Source organism: Calidris pugnax, unplaced genomic scaffold (assembly GCF_001431845.1).
Source record: "Calidris pugnax isolate Ruff unplaced genomic scaffold, ASM143184v1 scaffold44, whole genome shotgun sequence".
In the NCBI taxonomy this organism is placed as follows: Eukaryota; Metazoa; Chordata; class Aves; order Charadriiformes; family Scolopacidae; genus Calidris; species Calidris pugnax.
The window spans coordinates 25,995,226-26,016,711 of NW_015094506.1; the positions used below are offsets into that span (position 1 = coordinate 25,995,226).

Below are 21,486 nucleotides of genomic sequence, written 5' to 3' on the forward strand. Positions count from 1 at the left end.
CCCCCACCCGCCCCCTCCACCCCCTTCCCCCATGATTTGTCTTGGCTGCTGGGGCCACCGGCCGGCGCGGGGCCGAGCTGCAGGCACTGCTGGGTGGGTGGCAGGTTCAAGAGAAAAGGAAAACCACCAGGGCAGCCCTGGGAGGAGCTGCCGAGGGATTTGAGTGCAAATGTCAGAGCGTCCCGCTGAGCGTTGACCCGAGATAGGCTTTGTTCTTGGTTGAGAACAGGGGCACTGCTTTTCGCTGGAAGTTTATTTGCTGTTTAGACTAATTTAGCTCAAAACTTTGTAGTTTATATTAAGTTCAGCCCTTGCAGTGCATGTGGTTATTTTTGTATCATTTGACACTTAAAAAAAAAAAAAAAAAAGCCCATGGAAACAATTAGAAATAGCTTATTTCACTTTACTTATTTTTTATATATATGTATATATGTAAGCAAGCTTTCGTGTATGTCTCACTGTTGTCTTTCCTACAGTGAAAACTACCTTAGATTTAGGCATGTGCTGTCTTGAATTAGGATGTATTCCTAAATCAGGCCTCCAAAGGATTAATCTGGAATAATGGGATCATTAGGATTTGGTTCAAAGTGCTGTTTTAACTCAAGAATGTTTCATTCCATACTCTTTTGTTTGCAGATAAATCACTTGTTGTTCAAGAAGGCTGTTGTTAAGCAATGATTTTTGTGAACGGACTGCCTGTTTGCCAGAACACTTATCTTATTGTCTTTTCCATAGACAATGTGCAGTCAGATCTGCTTCACAAGTACCAGAGCAAAGATGACATCCTCATCCTGACCGTGCGCTTGGCTGTGATCGTTGCGGTGATACTCACGGTGCCAGTGCTGTTTTTCACTGTAAGTAAAAAGCTCCCCACGGTTTGGAAGCCGGTAATGGTTGTACACAGCACCTTTCTTCAAACCACAGTCCAGCAGTTGCTGTGGCAGTGACGTTGCAGCTACAAAAAGGGCCTGAGTTTGGATCAGTCTTTTCCCACACCAGACTACCACTAACTTCTGGAGAAGTTCTTCCCTGCAGGAAATAAATTAATCTGTTAAAATCTGTTATAATCTTAAATCTGTTTTAAATTGAATCCACACGGGCCCCTTCTTACTACACATGATTTCACTGGAGCAAGCTCAGAGATGAAGTTCATTTTAAGGTGCAGAAAGGACCCCCAAAGGCATGTCAGAAAGGGAGGAATATCCTGCTGCTGCTGCATGTATACCTACAGTTTTGAAATACCAAATTAATTTTAGGAATTATTTCAAAGGGCATGACATCAGGGATCCCGCATGCAGCACTTGCTGTTTCATGAAGAACTAGTTAAAATAAATATGGGAAGCTTTGAATTGGCTTATGACTATTCCTGACAGAAAATTCTCTCTTTCTACAGGTGCGTTCATCATTATTTGAACTGGCTAGGAAAACAAAATTTGACTTATGTCGTCACGTTTTGGTTACTTTTGTTCTTTTGGTTATCATCAACCTGCTAGTCATTTTTATCCCAACCATGAAGGATATTTTCGGAGTTGTAGGTACAGTATCCTGGTTTTGTACTACTAATAAAAGACTGTTGCCAATCAGCAACACAATAATTAGCTGTTGCTGACAACTAACAAAACTCATTTATTTTCATTTTGCAGGGGTCACTTCTGCCAATATGCTGATTTTCATTCTTCCTTCATCGTTGTATTTAAAAATTACCCATCAGGATGGATCAAAGCTGACTCAGAGGATTTGGGTACGCATTCCTTTCCCCTCAATGCAGCGCTTTTCATCTTGTCATTCCTTGTCACGTGCCAGATGCAAGGCGTACCTAATCTGAACATATGCGTGAGCTTCTTGATGTGACTTTCCACCTTTGCTTCACTCAGCTGGCAGCTGTGCTTGCCTTTCTCCTTTGCTCCCCTGGGGGTCTCCTGCTGGAGGGGCTGTATCACGTTCTGGGGAGCCCTTCTCTGCAGGGCGATGGGCTTCTGCTGTGGCTGGCGAGTGGCAGCTCTGCAGCAGCTGTAGCTGTCAGCAGGGTGTGGGTACCCCCTCAGCCCCCTTTGGCAGCCCTTTCAGCACAGCAGCATTGCTCTCTTCCAGTGTGTTGATCCAGAAAGCAGGCAAAGCACTCACTTCAGTGGTATTCCTCACGGTTTTAATAGAACCCAGTCAGACTTAGGGTGCTTCCACCAGATGGGAAAGATTTCCTATGAGGCCCAGAGAGAGGTGCAGCTGAAAACATGCAACACTCCCGTGTATTCCCAGTCAAACGGGGCATGCACTGGAAGTCCTGAAAGGTCAGAGCTTCCTGCTCAGAGTAGACAGACAGGAAACCCGTGTTTCACTTGTGGCTCCATCCAGAGACCCCAAGACAAAAGGACTTCAATGGACACGTATCCAATGGGAAGAGTATGCCTATTTCTGTGAGGCTTTGAGAAGAGCAGAGCCGATTGGTCCTAAAAACAGACTCAGTTGATCCTCTTTAGGGATGATCAGTGTTTAAGAAGTGAATTGAAAGGAGGAAAAAATTGGTTTTGGTGTTCAGCAAGTAATTATTAATGACACTAATCTGTCTAATTATCTATGGGTCTTGTCTTTACCAGAAGTGCTATCCCATTTTAGCTGATAACTTTGATACATCACCTTGTAAATCTCCTTAAGAGGAGAAGTTAACATACTTGAATTAATTGTCTTTTCTTTTTATTCATTAACTATCTTTCCTTTTTGTTCCAGGCTTCTCTTTTCTTGGCGCTGGGGGTAATGTTTTCCCTAGTGAGCATTCCCTTGGTCATCTATGACTGGGTACAATCAGGAGGCAGTGCTGAAGGCCACTGAAGGTCGCCTCCTTCTGAAAAGAAGACACTCCTGTTTGCTACACACCAAAATCGCAACCATCCGTTCTGTTATCTATTCCATCTTTTGTGAGTTTACTCAAATCAAATCCAAATAATGATTATCCAGTACTGCAAATACTGTAATGGGTGTATTTTCTTGCAGAAAACTGACCCATTTTTCCAACAGGCATATCACTCTGTCCCCTGATACTGAGTTATCAGATCAGCCTAAAGTCTGTGTTAATTGTCTGTGAGAGTATATAAAGCTATGCTCATAGAAATTCATCACAGTTAATTTGTTTCCCTTCTTCCACCCATGGATTGCATTGTTCCGTTCTCATCCTTAGCCCTTCATACACAAGCTCTGCTCCTCTAGGGCAGCAGTGCCTCTTGTTATCAATCCCAACTGGAGTAACGTCAATTCACATCCTTCCCCCCGCCCTTTAGCCAAAACTCTGCTCTCCAACTGTATGCATCCAGTTTGTTGGTTTGTTTGTTTGTTCTGTTGCTGTTTCGTGCACCATTTGCCTCACTGGGTTAAGTGTAGCATTCCGGATACAGGCACGAAAGGCACCACAAGAGTGTAAGTGAGCATTGTATAAGCATATGTCCTAAATCTGGTGCTTCTCTCTGATGTTCTGGTGGGGGAGTCAGCCCCAGGGCTTGGCTGTTTTGTGGCTTTGGGGAACAGATCCGTGTGTCTTTGTGATGGGGTGCAGGGAGCAGGAGAAGGACAGCCATCACCAGCAACCACCATTACCCTGGCACGCTTCAGCTGGAGCCTGACCAGAACTAGACTTGACCCCAAGCCATGAGTACTTGAGCCTGAAGAGAAGCAGACACTCGGAGATTTCCATAGGAAGTCTGCATTTTCTTCAGCATTAAACTGTTTACTAACGCCCCACTTCTCTCAGAAAGAAAAAAAAAAAAAAGAAAATTGCAAGCTCCAGTTTTATCGAAACCTACGCATTTAATCATACCTCATGCCTTTTCCATTCTGGGATTCATTTGTACATTCCTTGTAGAGACTGGCTCCCCTCTTGTGTCTTACCCTCCTCCCACTGAAGTCAGCGGGGGTTTTGAGAGCAGAGGGAGCAGGATTTGACTCACCCTGCCAAACTGCTGGATTTCTAATCGAAATTGAAATCTTTAACATTTCTTTAAACAAGCAGAAACACTTTTTATATTTAAAATGTTTCATTTACATTTATCATCAACTCCCTGTAACAATCAAAGACAAGACATTCAATATTACTACTAGCAGAAACACTGTAACTTGCATTTGTTGTCCACAAAATAAGCATTTGCCTAATGCCTTATAGCTGGTGTAAAGAACTACTTGTAGAGACTCAAACGCTAAGCAGGTGATCATTAACCATCCATCCTGAGCAGACATCTATTAGTGCACTGCCAGCCGCATAAAACGTGTTCACTTTGTGTCATTCACCGTGTCAGCTAAAAGGTGTCTCAAAATATGAACCCGGATCCCACCGAAAGAACCGATGGCTAAAGGGAGCCCCTGCTTCACACCCAAGGGCTGAGAGATGCCCTCGGTGTGCTCGAGTTGTACCTGCCAGTACGTGGTGACCCTCTTGATCCCAGTAGCTGGCTCATTGCCGACTCCCATTGTAACTGTGGAAGGAGACTGTCATCAGCTGTGGGGAACCTGTCATTGCCAGCTTGCTTTTTTTAAGGTTAGGGAACGGAGACTTCAGGATCTTGGGATTTCTGTGAGCTATTGAATTGCCTCAGTTGCCATTGCCTTGTCCTACACAGCTTGAAGTCACTGAGAGTTGAGACAACATAGCACTTCTCAGGACCTTGAAAGATGGTTTCTAAGAGTAACATCCAGAGAGGTTAGTTTGGGGCCTTCCTTGGAATTTGGGCATTGAGATGTAGAGTGTTCAAGCTGCAGAAACTAAGCCTACTAAACCCAGACTTCTGGATCCATACCTGAGCCTAGGCTGAGGTACCTGGCTCTGCCGATACTCCACTGTGATCCCGAAACAAGGCCCAGTGGACTCCGCAGGCTGCCCAAGTCCTCAGAGCACCCCAGCAGCAAGAACAAAACTGGAAGCCTCCTCCCCCTGGGCAAAGTGACCTGCTAGACTGCAGAATGGGGTTCACTTATTCCGTTATCCTCCTGGCCCCTCAGACCTTCTCTCGTGGGCTCCCAGCGTGGTCTCTGGTGTGGTGTCCTTCCTCCTCAGCCCAGCAAGCCCAGCCCAAGCACTCCCCAGCCCAGCATTTAACACACGAACCGCTGAGCTACCTGGGACCCCCAGGTTGAGGTCACTTATGCTTTCCTGCAGCTGGTCTCAAACCTTTGCCTATGATGGTGCAGGTCACCACTTCTCTCTGCATTGTCTCTTCATGAGACTGATTCCTGTCCTTATTCACAGAGAAGTCCATACAATAGCCTATGAGCCCATGTGTTAGTCAGCTCCGGAGAGAAGAACCCATGTTTGGTTCCTATCTCCCCACAGCTCATCCCAGGCATCTTTCCACCTCGGGATGTAAGTTTGTGGCACCCAGCCCACCTCGGTCACTGCAGCAGGAGCCCAGCATCTAACTCCATTCTCTGACTCAGCTTGCTGCGGCTGCATTTCAGGTTTTGAGGTGCCTTATAATCTCTCTGGATCTTATCTTAAAAAAAACCTAACTCAGACCTGAGAATGCTGTACAGTGCTATCCTCAAGATGCTCCAGGGCTCTCCTGCTTTCCTCCCCCCTTTATCCTTCTTCTACTACTGATTTATGAGCAGCACAGCTCAGTGTATTGGGGGATTGTGAGAGAGGAGATCCCGGGAGTGACTTTCAAGTACCCAGGTATGAGCTAGAGGTCTGATCTGCTGCACAGGGTACCAGCAACGTCACAACTGCAACATCTCCCTCCCACCCTGCAAATAGTTTGTAGTCTTGTGTTTAAAATACCAACCAGTGAGTTTTGGCATCCAGCTTCCTTCGACTTGAAGGGCTACTGGGTGACTGATTGCTCCTTGCATCTTCCCAAATCTCCTCCATCACTACCCTTCTCCCTCCTCTTTGCTATCCTGCCACCTTCTTTTTCCCAGTTTATTTGTCTACTGGAGTTTTAATAGATAAATAGGGAGAAGAATGAGCCGGGTGTGTGCATAGAGTGAAATTACCCCGGGTACTGGACCATCAAAGTATATCTTGGATTCTGAAAAATATATACCCAACATATCAAGTCTTTAAACAGACTTTGTTTCTGGGTCTCTGAAAGAAAAAAAAAAAAAAAAAAAAAAAAAAAAAAAAAGGGAATTTTGCTTAGACTGATTTACTGGCATCATATTTATAGATATTTATGGAAAGGAATCATGTGTTTATTGATGTCTGTGGTAATGAACGTGAAATAACGTGCTTTTTGTTTTCTCATCAGGTTTATACATTCTTAACAGAATGCAATAGACCCTGCTGTAACTGTCAACATCAGTGATGGATGACAATATTTGTATGAGGTTATCTGTAAAATGTACTGCTGTTATTCAGTTCATTTGGAATAGTGAACTTGTAGCCAACGATGTACGAGTCCCACATTTTAGCTAGGATTTTAAGAGCACAGTGAAATGCTGTAGGAGTTTCTCTGTTGTTAAATTAATAGGATCCAGAGTACCGTATCTACTTGGTAGGTGGTAGCATGCTTTCTTTTCATAGAGAGTTTATCACTATTGTGAGCACTGCAAATGTCATAGACTGGATGCAAAATTGCTCTTAATAGCTACAACAAAATACTTTAAAGTTCTTGTTTGCGTAATAGCAACAATTGAGTGGTGAGGGACAAGGAAGGAACTAATTAGAAGCAGGGGCTCCTAATAAGATTGTAGGAGTTCGTCCTACGCTTAAGAGACGGCCTTGCTGCCGCTCCTAGTCCACAGCACATTGCAAAGAAAATAGTCATGAGCTTAAAGCACCCTTATGATTGCAGAACACAGCTGCCCTTCTCTGTCCAATGGCAAATATGCCTACTAAGTAAAACACAGTAAATTATTATTTGGGAACAGTATCTCGGGAGCAATGGCCTCTCTGAATGATGCTTGCTCCTGGTCAGAGGGCCAATGCCAAATCAGTGCACCGGCACAGACCTTTTGTAGGCCTGACAGGGTCTGAGGGGTACCCGGCCCATGTGCAGGTCCAGGGCAGAACAGCTGGTCTCATTCTGCAAGGTCAGGGATGGGGATGCCCATCTGCTCCCGAGAGCTGCTTTCCTGACCCACATCCCAACCCATAGCTTGTGCTCCACTTGCAATAGGTCACACGTGCAGATGCAGGTTGGATGAGATATGGGTTGTGTCTGTACATCTGCCTTACAAAGCATAAGCACCACAGCTCTCTCTGATATTAACAATAACAATGGTATCTCTACCTTATCTTTAAATGAATAAGTTAATTTGCTTGAACCTTACATTAAGGCTAAAGAGCATCTTGGTCAAAACAAAACTCTTTCCATGTGGTGGTGTCCCACCTCCAGTCCCACTGTCCCACCCCAGTGCCTGTAGGAGAAAGGCACAGCAGAATGTACTCAACTCCATCAGCAGCTCCAAAAATGGCTTTATTGCCTGGCGCCAGGGCCCTTTCTTAAACAATTCCCCAGAGCCCTTGGCGTCAGGAAAATCCTTATTTCCTATAACTTACACAAAGAATGTTTTATTTGTATCTAATGTAAGGATTTCTGTAACAAACTGTGAAAAAAAAAAGATAATGAATTAATAAAAAGTACAGGGCTGGAAAGGTCTAGAATTCAAAAATTGTACACATGCCTATGTTTCTGAAGACAAATCTATGCAGTTGTGTTGTATTGTAGGAAATTTCATTTTTATGTACATATATATATTGTAAATAAATAGGATGCTGTATATTTTTGCAGTTGTTTATCCCCTATGATATAGAAGTGTTGAGATAGGCTCTGCATATTAAGAGTAATTTTAATAGAAATACAAATACTTTAGCTTCTGACTTAGCAAAATGTATATCCTTTCCTCCCTCCCAAGAGTTCACAAGTTAAATCTTGAACTTGAACTTGTGATTACATCACTAATGTAACAAGAAAAAGAGAAATAAAAGGTCTGATGAAATCGCTAGGAGTAATTCCAGTGGGCGACTCCCTTTTCTCACAACAGCAAGTTAGCCAGTCTTCCTGCTGGGGAAAAGATCTGCCTTGTAAAGGGCCCCTTTGGTACCCAGGTACCTCTTACTTCCTCAGCTGAGGTCAGGCGGTAGCAACGTGCTAGAAAGGGTTTTTGCAGAAACCAGAGCAAACTGTAGCCAGCAATTTGACCCAGCATTATCCCATGTTGTATCCAGGCATGTATGTACCCAATGAGTACAAAAGAGAAGAAGTCAGGGCAGGACTTCTGCATTTCCATTTTCAGCCACCAGAAATGCCTGTAGTTCAGAAGAAAAAAAAAAAAAAAGAGTACTACAAGCCAGGGGTGTGCAGCAACCAGAGCAATCCATGCCATTTCTACCCCGCTACCTTCCTGCAGAGTTCTGCAGCATCTCCTGCAGGTGACCCCGGCTGCAGACCCCGGCACGCTGCCATCACACCACCAAAACACTGCCTAAGGCTGATGTGAGCATCCCCGGGAAGGGACTGCTTGCACATACCACCCTGTGAACAGGCAGAGGCCAGTATTTTGGTGGTGGGATAGCTGCATGTCCAGGGGTGGGGGTGACAGGAGGGGAGGGCTGTGTATATCCTGAGAGTGCCTCCGTCAAGAGCCTTGCATAGACTTTCTCACTGGTAAAGCACAGAAATGTGTTTTTTTTCAGGATTGCTGAAAAACGGAGGTTGAGAAATGCATCTAAAAATAATCGCAATTTTTTTTCATGTTTATTTTATGGTCTTGGATGAAAATGAAACTTGAAATAATGTTTGTTTTGACCTTGAGCACAAATTTGAGGAAAAAACCTATATGTGGTCACTTCTACAGAGCTTTTCAAATTAATACAAGTGTGCGTTTTGTTTTCAGTGTTATAGCCAACAAAATATAAACTGTAAAGGTATTTTTCCATAAGACTTGAACTTTAACTTGTTTATAGAAACCTGTTTTTAGTGTCCCAAGGTATGTTAAGGTTCACCCAGATCCAGTATAAACAATACTGTTTGAATGATGTACGCTTGATACGAGCTGTTCTCTAATAGATTGTTGAAGTGAGTCATTGGTAACATTTTGCTCCTGCTAACATCATCATACTTTGTGCTGCTCATATCCAAATAAACGATGCAGTTTTTCAGTTTCTGTGTGTAAATAAAGAAAAAAAATGTATTAAGTTCTATAATCTCTCTGTTACCTCTATAGTTTTTAAACATTAAAATTGTGATCTAAACTAATGTTGAGGCCGTACTCATTCTTTCAAAGGGATGACTTTATATCATTATAATGCCTTAAACAGCATGTGCTCCCCACTTTTTATGCAAGTATTTTCACTGAGCTCAGCATGTGGGTGCTCTTGCAAAGCCAACTATATTGGACTTAGTGCAGTATATAGAGCAAAACATCAATAGATGGCTACGGAGCATTAATGTAAAGTTTCCATTATAGTTTTAAAGGGACCTAAAGCCAGGATGTATGGTCACCACAGACTGGGGTTCCTGGAGATGACAGCGTTTCTCAAGCCCAGTGCTTGTTTCAGCCTGCTCCTTGAAGGCTGTCAGAGTGTTCGCCAGTCTGTTTCAGGGTCAAGTCAGGCAGTTTAGCTTTAAGGGCTGCTGTTAGAGTTGAGCTTGAGTTCAGACACCAAACTGTTGCCTGGAGCAGCTAAACCCCTGCCAGACCCTCTGCTATGGAAGCAGAAGCTGTTAGCAGATGGATGAGGAGGATACTCAAGGACAGTAATGTCTTAAGCATTCCCAGCTAGATCTGCCAAAATGTCTCTGTCAAACCCTTAGAGCATCTGGAAAATGCTAGATTTTTGCCTTTGACCACTAATTTTTCTAGTGCCCAGGCTGTAGTGATCACTTACAGGAAGACCTCTTGGCTAGAGATCTGTATAACTGAAGAGCTAACTTGACTGAATAGGATGAGTACAGCCAACATCTCTGTGGCACAGTTCCCTGGGCTCCTCTGTGGGAGAAACGATGGGAGGATTCATGTATCAGAGGATCCTTGACAAGCCTTTGCCCAGTCCCCAAGCCCAGGGATACGTCTTGAAGCCATAATCCTGGCCAGAGATACAAGCTTCCACACTGACTTGGTCTAATAGCCTCTCCTGTTTGGGCATAGAATCATACCCACTTCTCTGCCCAGCCAAGCATAATCATCTCAGAGCCATACCTTAAAACAAAAGTGCATGGTTTGTGGAGCCAATGAAAAAGAAAAACTATATTGATTTTCTTCCTAGCTTGCAGAGACAACAACAAACCTCTGTTGCCTTCTGCAGTGCAGTCTGACAGCTTCACCTGAAGCTCACCTCAAGCCACACAGCCAAAGAAAGAAACACCAGCCTCCTTTCCAGCCACAAACTTCTGCCTTTGGTTTGGCTTGGTCTTCATGCATCCCCAAAGTCAGGATCTCTGCGTTCCTCTGACCAGTCCCTACTTGCTGAAGAAAAAAAAAAAAAGGAAAATCACCTAGGGCAAGTTCTGCCTGAGGGAAGAGACACTCCATTATGTTCAAGTGGGGTCTTATTTTTACTTAAGTTTAAGTGAACTCACAGTTTATTTTCAGGCTGAAGCCCAAATTCAGGCCACTGTTAAGATGTCTCATTCCCCACTGTGCCAAGAGCTGGTAGCAAGCACTCACACCAACTTAAATAAGTGTGGAGAAAGCGGAGATGGTAGGCGCAGGGATGAGTGATATGACCATTTCTAAGCCTTCCTAATCACAGACCCCCGATAAACTGAATATGGGCTTCACTTCTTACACCCTGGTCTCCTCAGACCCATACAGGACAGCAGCACCATTTGCTTTGTGTTTGGTTGTGCTGGCAGGCTCTAGCCAATATACAAATATTAGGTGCCATGCATTTCTGTTTCAACTTACAGTCACAGAAAATGGAGTCTCTTAAAGCTGACAGTGTTACACTGCTTAAATGCCACTGGCAAGGGACGGTGTTGCTGGCTTAGCGCACCTCAGCTTTGCCATGGCTCACTGCTTGAAAAACATGAGGTTATTAGGATTCTTGGAAAAAGGTGTAGTTCGGCCAAGGCTTAGACAATAGGGCTAGGAAAGCAAACTACGACAGACTGGGGTGGCGCAGGCCAGCCCTGTCTGAGAGCCAATCTGCAGAGCAAAGCCACCTTGTGAGGCTGGGGCTAGTCCCTGGCCAACTGCCACCCTTTTTGAGATCCCTGTGCCCATGGAGGCCCATGGAGGCTGCTGCCCTGGAAAAACAGAGGGAAGTGTATCATCAAGGGGAGCCAGAACATACCCCAGAGCCAAGAACCATGTCCCCTCCTTGGAAAATCCCACCTCGCTTAAAGCCTCAGGTTCTTTCCCCAGAGGTAACTCCTCGTGCCTGCCACGTCCCCTTGGGAGGGAGAGTGTTTGCCCACTAATCAGCAAACCTTAACTGCTCCTGTTGCCAGTTATGGAAAGCTGGTGAAAATCACCTGGTTTTTGGTACAGATCATCAGTTCAGACTACACCCTTTGAATGTACCAGGCGCTGACTGTGCTCATGATTTCCTCCCATGAGCTCTTCCCTCCTGGACACTTCTGGGGACCCATGCTCAGGTAAGTTTCCAAAAGTGACTCTTTCCAAACCCCACTGTTTTCCCCACAGTGCTCACTTCACCTAAGCTTTGCAACAGCTGGACCATCCCCATTACTGCCTGTCCCAGGCCTGCCCCGCAGCCCAGGCAGAGCTGCTGGCTCCCCAGACCTCGCTTAGGAGGGGTTTGCCCAACCATTCCCCTTCCACAGCCCCGGGTGACAACAGCCCTTGTACAGAGGAGTTTGACAGCAATTAGAGAGGTGAAACCCACGTATCAGATGCAGGAGCATCCACAGCTGCTGCTCCCTCTCTCCAGGCTCATACCCTGCTGGCGAGCGGCTGATGGGGATGAGAGAAGAGGGTCTGTTGACAAAATGTCTGCCCAGCCACCAGGACCAGCCCCCTGGAACTCCCAACGTGTTCCTGGATGTGCAGTCTGCCTCAGAGATGCAGTGAGCACGGGGCTCAGCAGCACCTGCTGCAGGAGCCAAGCACACCGAGGATAAAAAAGCAGTTGTTCTACCTCGGGTAATTATGAGGGAGCGTAGCGGAGTTAGGCAACAAGGTATTGGAAAGTGTTATGATAACAAAGAAACTCACGAAGAGGGTGGAGAAATTTTTACGACGTGAGATCGGATTAATGACCTATACAAGGGCTGGAGTAAAAACAGCAGCATACAGATGCTACAACATTTGTAGAACACATTTCTTCAAACCATAACTAAAGCCTGTAATTTACTAGGATGTTAAAAAAAAAAAAAAAAGAAAATTATATGTTCACTTGACAAAGCCAGTTCTCGCAGACTCTGAAGTCTCCTCAGGCTTTGTGCAGGCAACAGTTCTCACTAGTATTTCTTACATGAAAGCTGGGTCTCCTATTAATTTTCAGATACCGTTTGTAGATAAACGGAGAAGTACCAGATGCTGGAGAAACAACTTCCCTGACATAACGAGGAATTATATATCTCTTGCAATTAGATCATCGTAAAATGAAAGGGAAACAGGCATCAGTCTGCCGTTCTCGCATCCAGTGGCATTTAAACAATGAGCGCAGTCTCTGTTAGTAGTGCTGGCAGGCCTCCAGCAGCACTTTGAAAAGGCAGCATGGCCTCCCTGTAAATTGATAAACAATCTTGTTGAGCAACAGGCACAGGAACATTCAAGCCTTTGTTAAATTTTGACTCGAGTGGAGCACTAATTGGCATCTTTCTGGGCAGAACAAACAGGGTCAACTTCTCCGCTTTCCAGAGGCAGATTATTTTAACCAGAGCCCGCAGTGCCCACAGCTAATGGAATATAACCCAGGAACGTGGCTACTACAAGATGCAGAAACTGTTTTCTTAACAAGTTCTGGTAGCGAAAACAGTCAAACTCGGTTGACAAAAAAGCCTGAATAACTGAGTTGTAGCTCTGCTGATGGCTTTGACACACATTCAGTATCGCCACAGAAGCAGACATGTCATCTTCACACAGAATGCTGATTTCCCAGTGTAAGATCTGATCACAGCCTGTGCTGCTGCTTAGGACCAATCTAATCCAGAGAAGGGGTGATATTCTCACCTCTGCTCTGGGCCGAGGTATAAAGAATGGCCTGAAATCTTTTGTATGGGGCTGCCAGTGCCCACCAAGATGCAGAGTACTATCTAGGGAGAAGGAAGTGTGCTCAGACACATGCCTGCCACCTAATTACCTTCCTTCATCCAGTGCCCTGGCACATCCTTGCCTGGTCCAGATTACAGCAGGTCAAACTCAGCTGTTGGTGGGACTCCTGCTCTGGTCAGCTGCAAGGAGAAAGCTCCTCCTCACAGCTGACCAGAGCATGAGCCAACCAAGTAGAAGATGCAACCCATGCAGTTTGCAAACCCCAGGCAAGCACCTAAAGCACTGAAAAAGTGGGGTAGCACTACAACACAGCAGGCAAACACATCACCAACACCTTGACTTCTCTCTGAGGACTATCTCACTAAAAAAGAAGATGATTATAAATCAGTTCATTCAAGTAAGAACATGTCTATATTTACATTACAACCCTCTACCAAACAGAAGGGACCATGAGTCCTGTTTGGGGAGAAATAACCCATATTTCCTCTGAGGGCACCTGAATGCCATTCTGAGGGCTAGGGACAGTTGTCTAAAATTGGAAAGGTTTTTTTGATTTTGGTATTTACAAATAGTGCAGATGCCAGTAAACAAAATAGGTCAAAAATAATTGCTAGAAAATACCTCTTGCAACACACTCTTTACCTACCCACCTACCTCTGAGAAAACACTATGGTTAGCACAGCTGGGCAATGAAAACAACACCCACAAAGAGCAGGATTCATCGAAGCCAGTTCTGAGTGGTGCACTTTTTGCAAGGGGACAGACATGATGAGGGCATTTACCCACAAGAAGAACATGCAGTGTTTCCAACCCCCCTACTTTATAGGTGTTGTCTCAGTGGCCCTCTGTAAGTGCTCCACAAAAGGCAGTATTGTACCAGCAGACAGCTGGTGACACCTCTGCCTCCTTGCTGGGGCAGTACTACCTTTGGGTAGTCCTGTGGCTCAAAGCTGCAAAAGAGATTTCCCGTGTCCTTGCCACAGGTCTGCCCAGCAAATTTTTGTTCCCAGGGACCTTCCAGGAAGATCCGAGCTATTCCCAGGCATCACTTCCACAGACATTCTGATGTTCACAGCCTGCTGTGAAATGGTCGGGATCACTATGGTCAATGGAATTAGCCTTAGATGTATATAATCTGATAAAACGTCTTAGATTTTCATAATTTGCAGAACTGCCTTAATTGGTCTCTGCTAAGATATTAAGATACATTAATTGCTTTGGGGGGATGGAGGGGACAAGGGAAAGGCTAGGTAGGCTTCAAGCCTTTGTGTCTTTTATTGCTGATATAGGATGTATATGTTATTGGTCCCAACCTTGGTCAGAAATGAAAAATTCTATAAAAGACATGGAGAATCAACAAAAACCCAGGAAAACAGATAGCAAAGAATGCCAGTGTTGCACTGCTGAGAAAAACATTTTAAGAAATGAAAACTACCATGATGGCGTTGTAGGAGCTCCAGGTCTTTTGGGGGAACGTTATTGCAAATATCAACTAAGTAAAAAAAAAAAAATTAAAGGCAAGTGCATCTGTAAAACTCAGTGAAACCACATCTAGTGTGTGAGGTTCAAGCTGTGATGGCTAGTAGTGGCTATTGAGAATTGCACAACTGGGCACCTCAGTCTCCTCTGTTCTTGAGGCAACATTACTTTGCATATGCACTCATGTTTCTAAGTGTGTCTTTAGCTATAGTTGCTCTTTTTCCTCGTCTCCACAGCCAGTTAAGCAAAAATGTCATTAGCTATATGATTTTCTCCTTGTGGGCTACACACGCAGACTAATCCCTGACACAAATTTATCATTCGTGTCCAAGATCAAGAGGTAAATCAGCACGGCCACCAGCAGTTTAGCACTAAACTAATAGGCTTTGCAGCAGTACTGCATGCTATAGAAAACACATCTGCTCTCAACTCCAGTGAAACTGGGTCACCAAAAGTATTTCCTCCTGCACTGTTGTTTTATATCTGAACATGCAGAAACTGAGGTGTTCCTCCAGTGCACAAGCTCGTGATGACCTGTAGAACAAATCCACTACACCCAGCAAGGAAATGAGAGGCAGCCACAAGCCTCACTGGTACTAACAGAGTTTTTCATAGGGTTAGATCTGGGACAAGACAGATATCACGTGTTTTGTTTGACATCTGAAAGAAAAGATTCATATCCCAACACGAATATGTGTGTATGTGTCATTATCAGCCCAGCTCACTTTTCTTGTGACGGCCTTAACCAATCCACAAGACGCTGGGTGCCTGCTGCTTTTTCTGTTTCAAGTCAGCAGATGGTGCTTTTAGAAGGACTGTCTTCCATCTCGAGTGCTTTAAAGCCAAAGGAGTTTGGTAGACCCTGTAAAGAGATGCTCCAGAGACCTGCACGCCACCTGAGAAGCCCAGAAGGAGAGTAAGAAGAAGACGACATTTCATACAGATCCTTAATACTAGTTGAACTAAGGAGGGACTGACAGAGGGTCAGAAAGCTTCATGTGAAAATATAGGTCCCCTGATGAGCCATGCTTTCATTTTCAGTAACGTGCTGCTCTCATTTCAGCATTTTATACTGCTATTTCTCAGCAGAGAGTCTCAGGCTGCCCCCAGTGCACAGCCAGTCAAGATGGTGAAATCTCTGCAGAAAGGCACAAAACAAACTGCAAAGGAAGACAGTGCCCACAAGAGACCCAACACCTCCTCAGAGCTGGCCTGGTGAGGAGATGTTGGCCAGAAGGCCTGTTTGTCTGCCATCCTGCATTTGAGGGCCTCGAGGAAGACAGGGGCAGGCAAGAAAAAGGCAGCCTGGTTTATTTATAACTCCCTTTTTAATGCTTCTGTCCTTTTCTGACTCTGCCTCTGCTCTGTGGTTGGAATTTCAGTGTCAAAACCTGAGCAATTTGAATGCATTTTAATAATGTCAGTAATAATATTATTAATCATAGTATTGTTACATTATTATAATAATTATTTTAATTCCTATGGAGAGAAGCTGAGACAATTGGGGTTTTTCAGCCTGGAGAAGAAAAGGCTCTGGGGAGACGATATAACAGCTTTCCAGTACCTAACGGGGGACCACAGGAGAGATGGGGAGGGACCCTTTATGAGGGAGTGTAGCAATAGGATGAGGGTTAAGGGTTTTAAACTGAAAGAGGGGAGATTTAGATTAGATACTAGGAAAAAATTCTTTATGGCAAGGGTGGTGAGACACTGGAACAGGTTGCCCAGGGAAGCTGTGGATGCCCCATCCCTGGAAGTGTTCAAGACCAGGCTGGATGGAGCTTTGAGCAGCCTGGTCTGGTGGGAAGTGTCCCTGCCCATGGCAGGGGGGTTGGAACTCCATGATCTTTAAGGTCTCTTCCAACTCTAACCATTCTATGATTCAGAAAATATGCAGTGTTTCTATTCTTAAAACGTGCATTCTCTCTGCCTTTTTGCTGAAAATGATCTTTTTCTTGAACTTTTACAATGATCCTGAGCATCGTCACACATCTCTCCTCTCCCCTCTGCCCAAGCGATGCAGCCACAGCTGGATTTTCACGGGGCAGCTCAGGGTCCTTTCTCCATGTACCCGGCCAACCAGGGGACCTGTGCTCTCTGCCTGCCTGCTCTTCGGGGCTGGGCAGGAAGAGCAGACCCAGTTTCTTGGCCCCCAGTCGCCCTCCCAAACCACGTGAGAGCAAAAGTAACTCACCACATGTACCAGACAGGCTCACTGAACCGTTCCCAAACTCACGAGGTGGGTGGTAGGACTGGCCGTCCCACACGTCATCCCCCCCATTCTTTTCTTGCCATGATAAACCCATAATTTTTCATTCATTGCCTTTGTGCTCTCAAGGGACGGCCAGCAGCCTGGCTCCTGTAACTCTGAACAGAGCACAGCACAGGGAGAATGTGCTGACACCCATAACCACCTCCATTGCTCTTTGGCTGGTTCTGAGATACGCTCTCCCTGTGGAGCCAGACACCCATTGAAGGGTTCACACTGCTGTGCTATAACCCAAGTGGCATCAACAACATTGCCACTTGTCACCTGGGCTTGTGGCATCCTGATATTCTTATAATAATAATGAAAAACAGATCTATGCAGCTTTTTCAGTTCCTTTGTAATAACTGAGAAGTACCACAAACATTATTATAACATCACCCAAGAAAACCTCTGATAAGTTTCAGTCCTGTATGGAAAATATTTCAATTAATGAGAGGTTCTACATCAGTTTCCTTGCTGTTTTACAGAATAAGCCTCATCAGAAGCATTTTAACCCTAGCCCAGTTGATTGGTGACACTCAGTGTGTTTCATAAACCTAGCAAAACTCAAAGTAATTGAAATCAAATTACAGGGTGCTCGCTGGATATTAACACGCAGGGGAAACCGCAGAAGATTGTTAGTCCTAGACATGTAGAAGTTAGGCAATCTGGCTTTCCTGGTATATTGCTGCAGCAAATGACAACACAAAATCGATACCAGGCAGAAGACCAGCAGAAGATCTGCAAACACCACCAAGGAGTTGGCTCTCTACAGTTGTCTTAGCTGTGCCTCCTGCAGTTTGTTATAACATCACTTGCACACGGAAGCAGATGGTACGCTACGTATCAATTTACTATGCCTCTCTTTCACAGACTTTTTTTCAGCTCCGTCTGTGCATTTTTATTCAAAAGGGGACCATATGGTCCCTGTGAGGTCGTTTATAAATAATTGTATATTTACAGTAGCAATCGAAACCACAGTCACATGCTTACCTTCAGGAAAGCAGCTGAAAGTAGCTGGGTACTATGGGGTTTGGAATGATTTCCTCAGTACAGCATAGAGATATGCAATGAATAATTAAACAGGAATTGATTTCACATGGCCTTCCTGATTGCATTTGTTCTGCTACTGCCACAAAACACAAGGTTCCTAATCAGAGCTGGTCGAAGAGAGATGGGGCCGTGTATGCTCAGGCTGGAGCAGGGATCCCCTCTCCCCGCTCTGCACTGGGGCTGCATTAAGCTCTCGGTGAAGGATGGCCTAGGAAAGATGGGGCTGTCTCACCAGGAGACCCTCCTTTACTTCATCTTTGAAGTCTGCAGGGGCTGGTTTGAATACTTAACTCAGCCCTTCCCCCAGGAGAGCAGTTTTCCAGGTGCAGATGGCTGGGGGACAGCAGATATCTAGCTAGCACCACTTCCCCAAACACTCTGAGGCGTAAAGGCTCCTGCAAGCAGCCACCAGACTAGTTCCTCCTTCTGCTTGCCCTTCCCCTTCCTCCCTGCACGCCCATTGACCATACCTTAGTTTCATCTCAGCAAAGAGCAAATTTACCTTGAGAAAAAAACAACTGTCTGAAGAAACAAGACCAAAGTTGCTCATGTAAAACGCCAACCTTTTTCAAGGCGGCAGTGACTGAATCAGGGGCCACTTCTGCCCCCTCTGAGTATTTTCAGCACGGCCCTCGTCTTTGCACACAAAGAATGAAAGAAAAAACTGCATCTCCCCAGTACCAAGGGAGGGTGTGCAAGGTCAGATGTTCCAGATCTTCTGTCTCTCCTCTGGGGATAAGTTGCCAAAAGTGCTCAGCTCCTGCTTAGGTCAATAAATAGGAGTAGATTTTTAAGAATTGCCTCACATTGCTGTTACTGGCCTGGAATTGTCAGTGAGAGTGCCCTTCCGGACAGTTCAATATCTTTTTGTAAATCCTGACTACTCATTTGTGGGTTCAACTGGGGGTGCTGGAATAAGTATGGCCCCTGACTCCCTAATCCCACACCTTCAGCATGAGGTCTGGGCTCCTTTGGTCACAGAAAATCCTGCAGTGCAATTCCAACCTCATTCCCCACCCCCAGGCATGACAGCTTTTGTGTGTCTAAGAGTTAATACTGGATAAAAATGAAGATAAAACTGATTCAATCGAGGCAGCAAAGTTATAATTCTCTTCACTTTCCTTTCTCTATCGCTTGCACTGCTGATGGATAACAAGATTTGCTTTTCATCATGATCCTCGGGGTTGATGCCTAAGAAGAGGGCTGTGGGCTGTGATTTACCGAGCCGGGAGGCAGGATTAGGTGGGTTATGTAAGCAAGACTGCAAAATCAATCACGAAAGAAATTTAGACTCATTCCGGTGTTGTGTTGAACTCTGCTCTCTCTCCTTCAACTTGAGGAGAAAAATTGCAGAGATCTGTACAATGATTTGAGAAGTGGGTTTCAGGGCACTGTTCCTCCTACTCCTTTCCATCTTGGCTGTTCTCTCTGCCAGATGTTGCCGGCATCTTTTGCTTCGGTTTTCCAGCACGTTCATCGGTGCCACGTGCAGCAATGTGTGCTAATGTGTTTCTCTCACGCACGGATGAAAGAAAAGTAGTATAACATAGAGGTGCAGTCCCAGCTGATTCTTAAGTCTGCTCCTGGGCTCCTGAGCGATCAGTAAATCTGGATTTGGGCAAGGTGATGGTTTGCCCACCAAGCATGGGGAGGAGCACAGCCCTAAGCTCTCCAGTGGCCACTGCAGGGATGGCACATGGGGTTTGCAGTGTTCTGGAGACATGTCCTTCAGAGATGTCCAGCCTCCAGGGTGCTCCAGTTGTTTCCCTTATCAAAGCTGGAAGAGGCATTCCCTGGAACTGCTGCTGTTTTATCACTTCATGATGCGTTACAGCATGGTCCTCTCACTGAGATGCCGAGGAGGGCTGCCCACCACCCCTGTCCCCCTGCGGGATGTCTTGTCCTGCCCTGCACCTTGGGTAGCTCACTCTGCAAAAGCATCTGCAAAGCCACCCACCAGCGACTCAGCCAGTACCTTCCCCTCTGCTGGAAGCTTTCTGACCGCTTTCATTTTTCAAAAGAGTAAGAAAGGAGTTCTGTTTTTCATTGTTTTTCTTTTTGTGCTTGACAACCAGACTGTTCACAGTAACAGAGTTAGGTACAGATTAATGTGTTTCCATTATCAGGACTAATGTCTGACTCCACAAAGTTATTTAGGCTCCTAATAATAAACATGGGCACCAGGATTGGCCTAGATTTCCAAACTGAAATGCCTCTGAAGATCTGGGTCTAAGTGGCCATTATCAGTAAATACATGAAACTAATTATACACAAAGGGCTATGAAATGCATGGACTAATCAGGTAAAAAATAGAGATTGCTTTTTGCTAATTGCTTTCATTAATAATTATTTTGATGTTATTGGTAACAATAGTTCACACTCTTTTTCTTCTGATGGGAGAAATTTAATATTCCAATGCAATGCTGGATACAAATACAGTGCACAAGTTCTGTGTTTCTGCAAGAGCTCCAGATGGTAAAACTGACATAAAAATGAGAAATACAATTTTTTGTCTAAACTAGTTCACAGTGATAAAACAAGCAAGCAAAATTTTTAAAAGTCTTATTGCTTCATATAATCTACAATATTACTGGTTTAGCAACCCTACCTTGAAAGGTATAGGACCCATTTTGAAATACATAGGACCAGACAGCACACTGATGTAAATAATAATTGCACTGATTTCATCAAAGCAGCTTTAATTTTTGTTAAGTGACGAACAGATCCAATAGTATCTGTCCTCTATTTTTAGCTTTACTCCAGAACTCCACATTGTCCCTGGCATAGTAAAATGACACCTTCCACAAAGACAAGAAATTCATTGACTTCATATTCTAAACAAGGCATTGTTAAAATAAATGGAAGCCTCTTAACTCTTAACAATAGTGAGTCAAATGGATCTGACCTCTGCGGGTGGGACTTTAATTACGCCTGCTATGTTTAAGAAAGTACAGTATTGTAATAATATTATTCATTGCATACCAAGAGTTCCATCAAAGGCTTGACAATCCCAGGAAACGATGCACATCCTCGCTTACAGTACTGCTGAAATGCTAAATATGTCCGGTCATATAAAGACTGATCCTGTGAAGTTTTGGCACCACCACTTCATAGGAACTAACAACATCTCCGGCCATCCCTTTCCCTAAGGGACAGTCATTGTGCTCAATCACAGCTTGCCGCCTTTAGCCTTCTCTAAAAAAGGATAACTGGGATAAAACTCCAGCAAAAACAAGTGGTATTGCTGCTGTACAATGAAGTGTTTGTGAGAGGAGGGAGGGAAGGAGGTGAATCAGTAATTATCTAGTGTGGAGAGCTGGGGACAGGTAATTTATAGCCTGTAGAGGACAGAAGGACTGCTGGAAGGAAGGAGGTTGCGATGGAACATAAAAGCAGCATCTCTGCAGAGCCTGTGGTCTCTGCTAGCCCGCTCAGTTATGAATTGGAGTTCCCAGCCACCAAAACATCCTCTCAAAGGCTGACAGGTCACCTACCACTTTGGGGTCCAGCATGGAGTTGGGGGTGGCTCACCAGGCTCTCCTGCTCAACTTCTGGAAAGACCCACCAGGAGCAATAAATTGGGGCTGCTTCTTTAAATGACG

The 21,486-nt window shown here is 44.8% G+C and overlaps 1 protein-coding gene across 2 annotated transcripts in view; it reads left to right on the forward strand.

Annotated features, from left to right (window-relative positions):
- SLC38A1 (solute carrier family 38 member 1) overlaps positions 1-9,179 on the forward strand; it is a 34,830-nt gene extending 25,651 nt beyond the window's left edge. Inside the window, exons 12-16 of one of the 2 annotated variants that reach the window (XR_001414296.1) lie at positions 736-854; positions 1,394-1,535; positions 1,644-1,741; positions 2,725-2,912; positions 6,228-9,179. Coding sequence is in view for 1 of the 2 variants with exons in the window: in XM_014963771.1 (XP_014819257.1) it covers positions 736-854; positions 1,394-1,535; positions 1,644-1,741; positions 2,725-2,826 (461 nt within the window). In the remaining variant the exon portion in view is untranslated. Of the gene's footprint in view, positions 1-735; positions 855-1,393; positions 1,536-1,643; positions 1,742-2,724 lie in introns of both variants that reach the window. The other variant, XM_014963771.1, reaches the window with a different exon arrangement.
- The last annotated feature ends 12,307 nt before the right edge of the window (positions 9,180-21,486 follow it).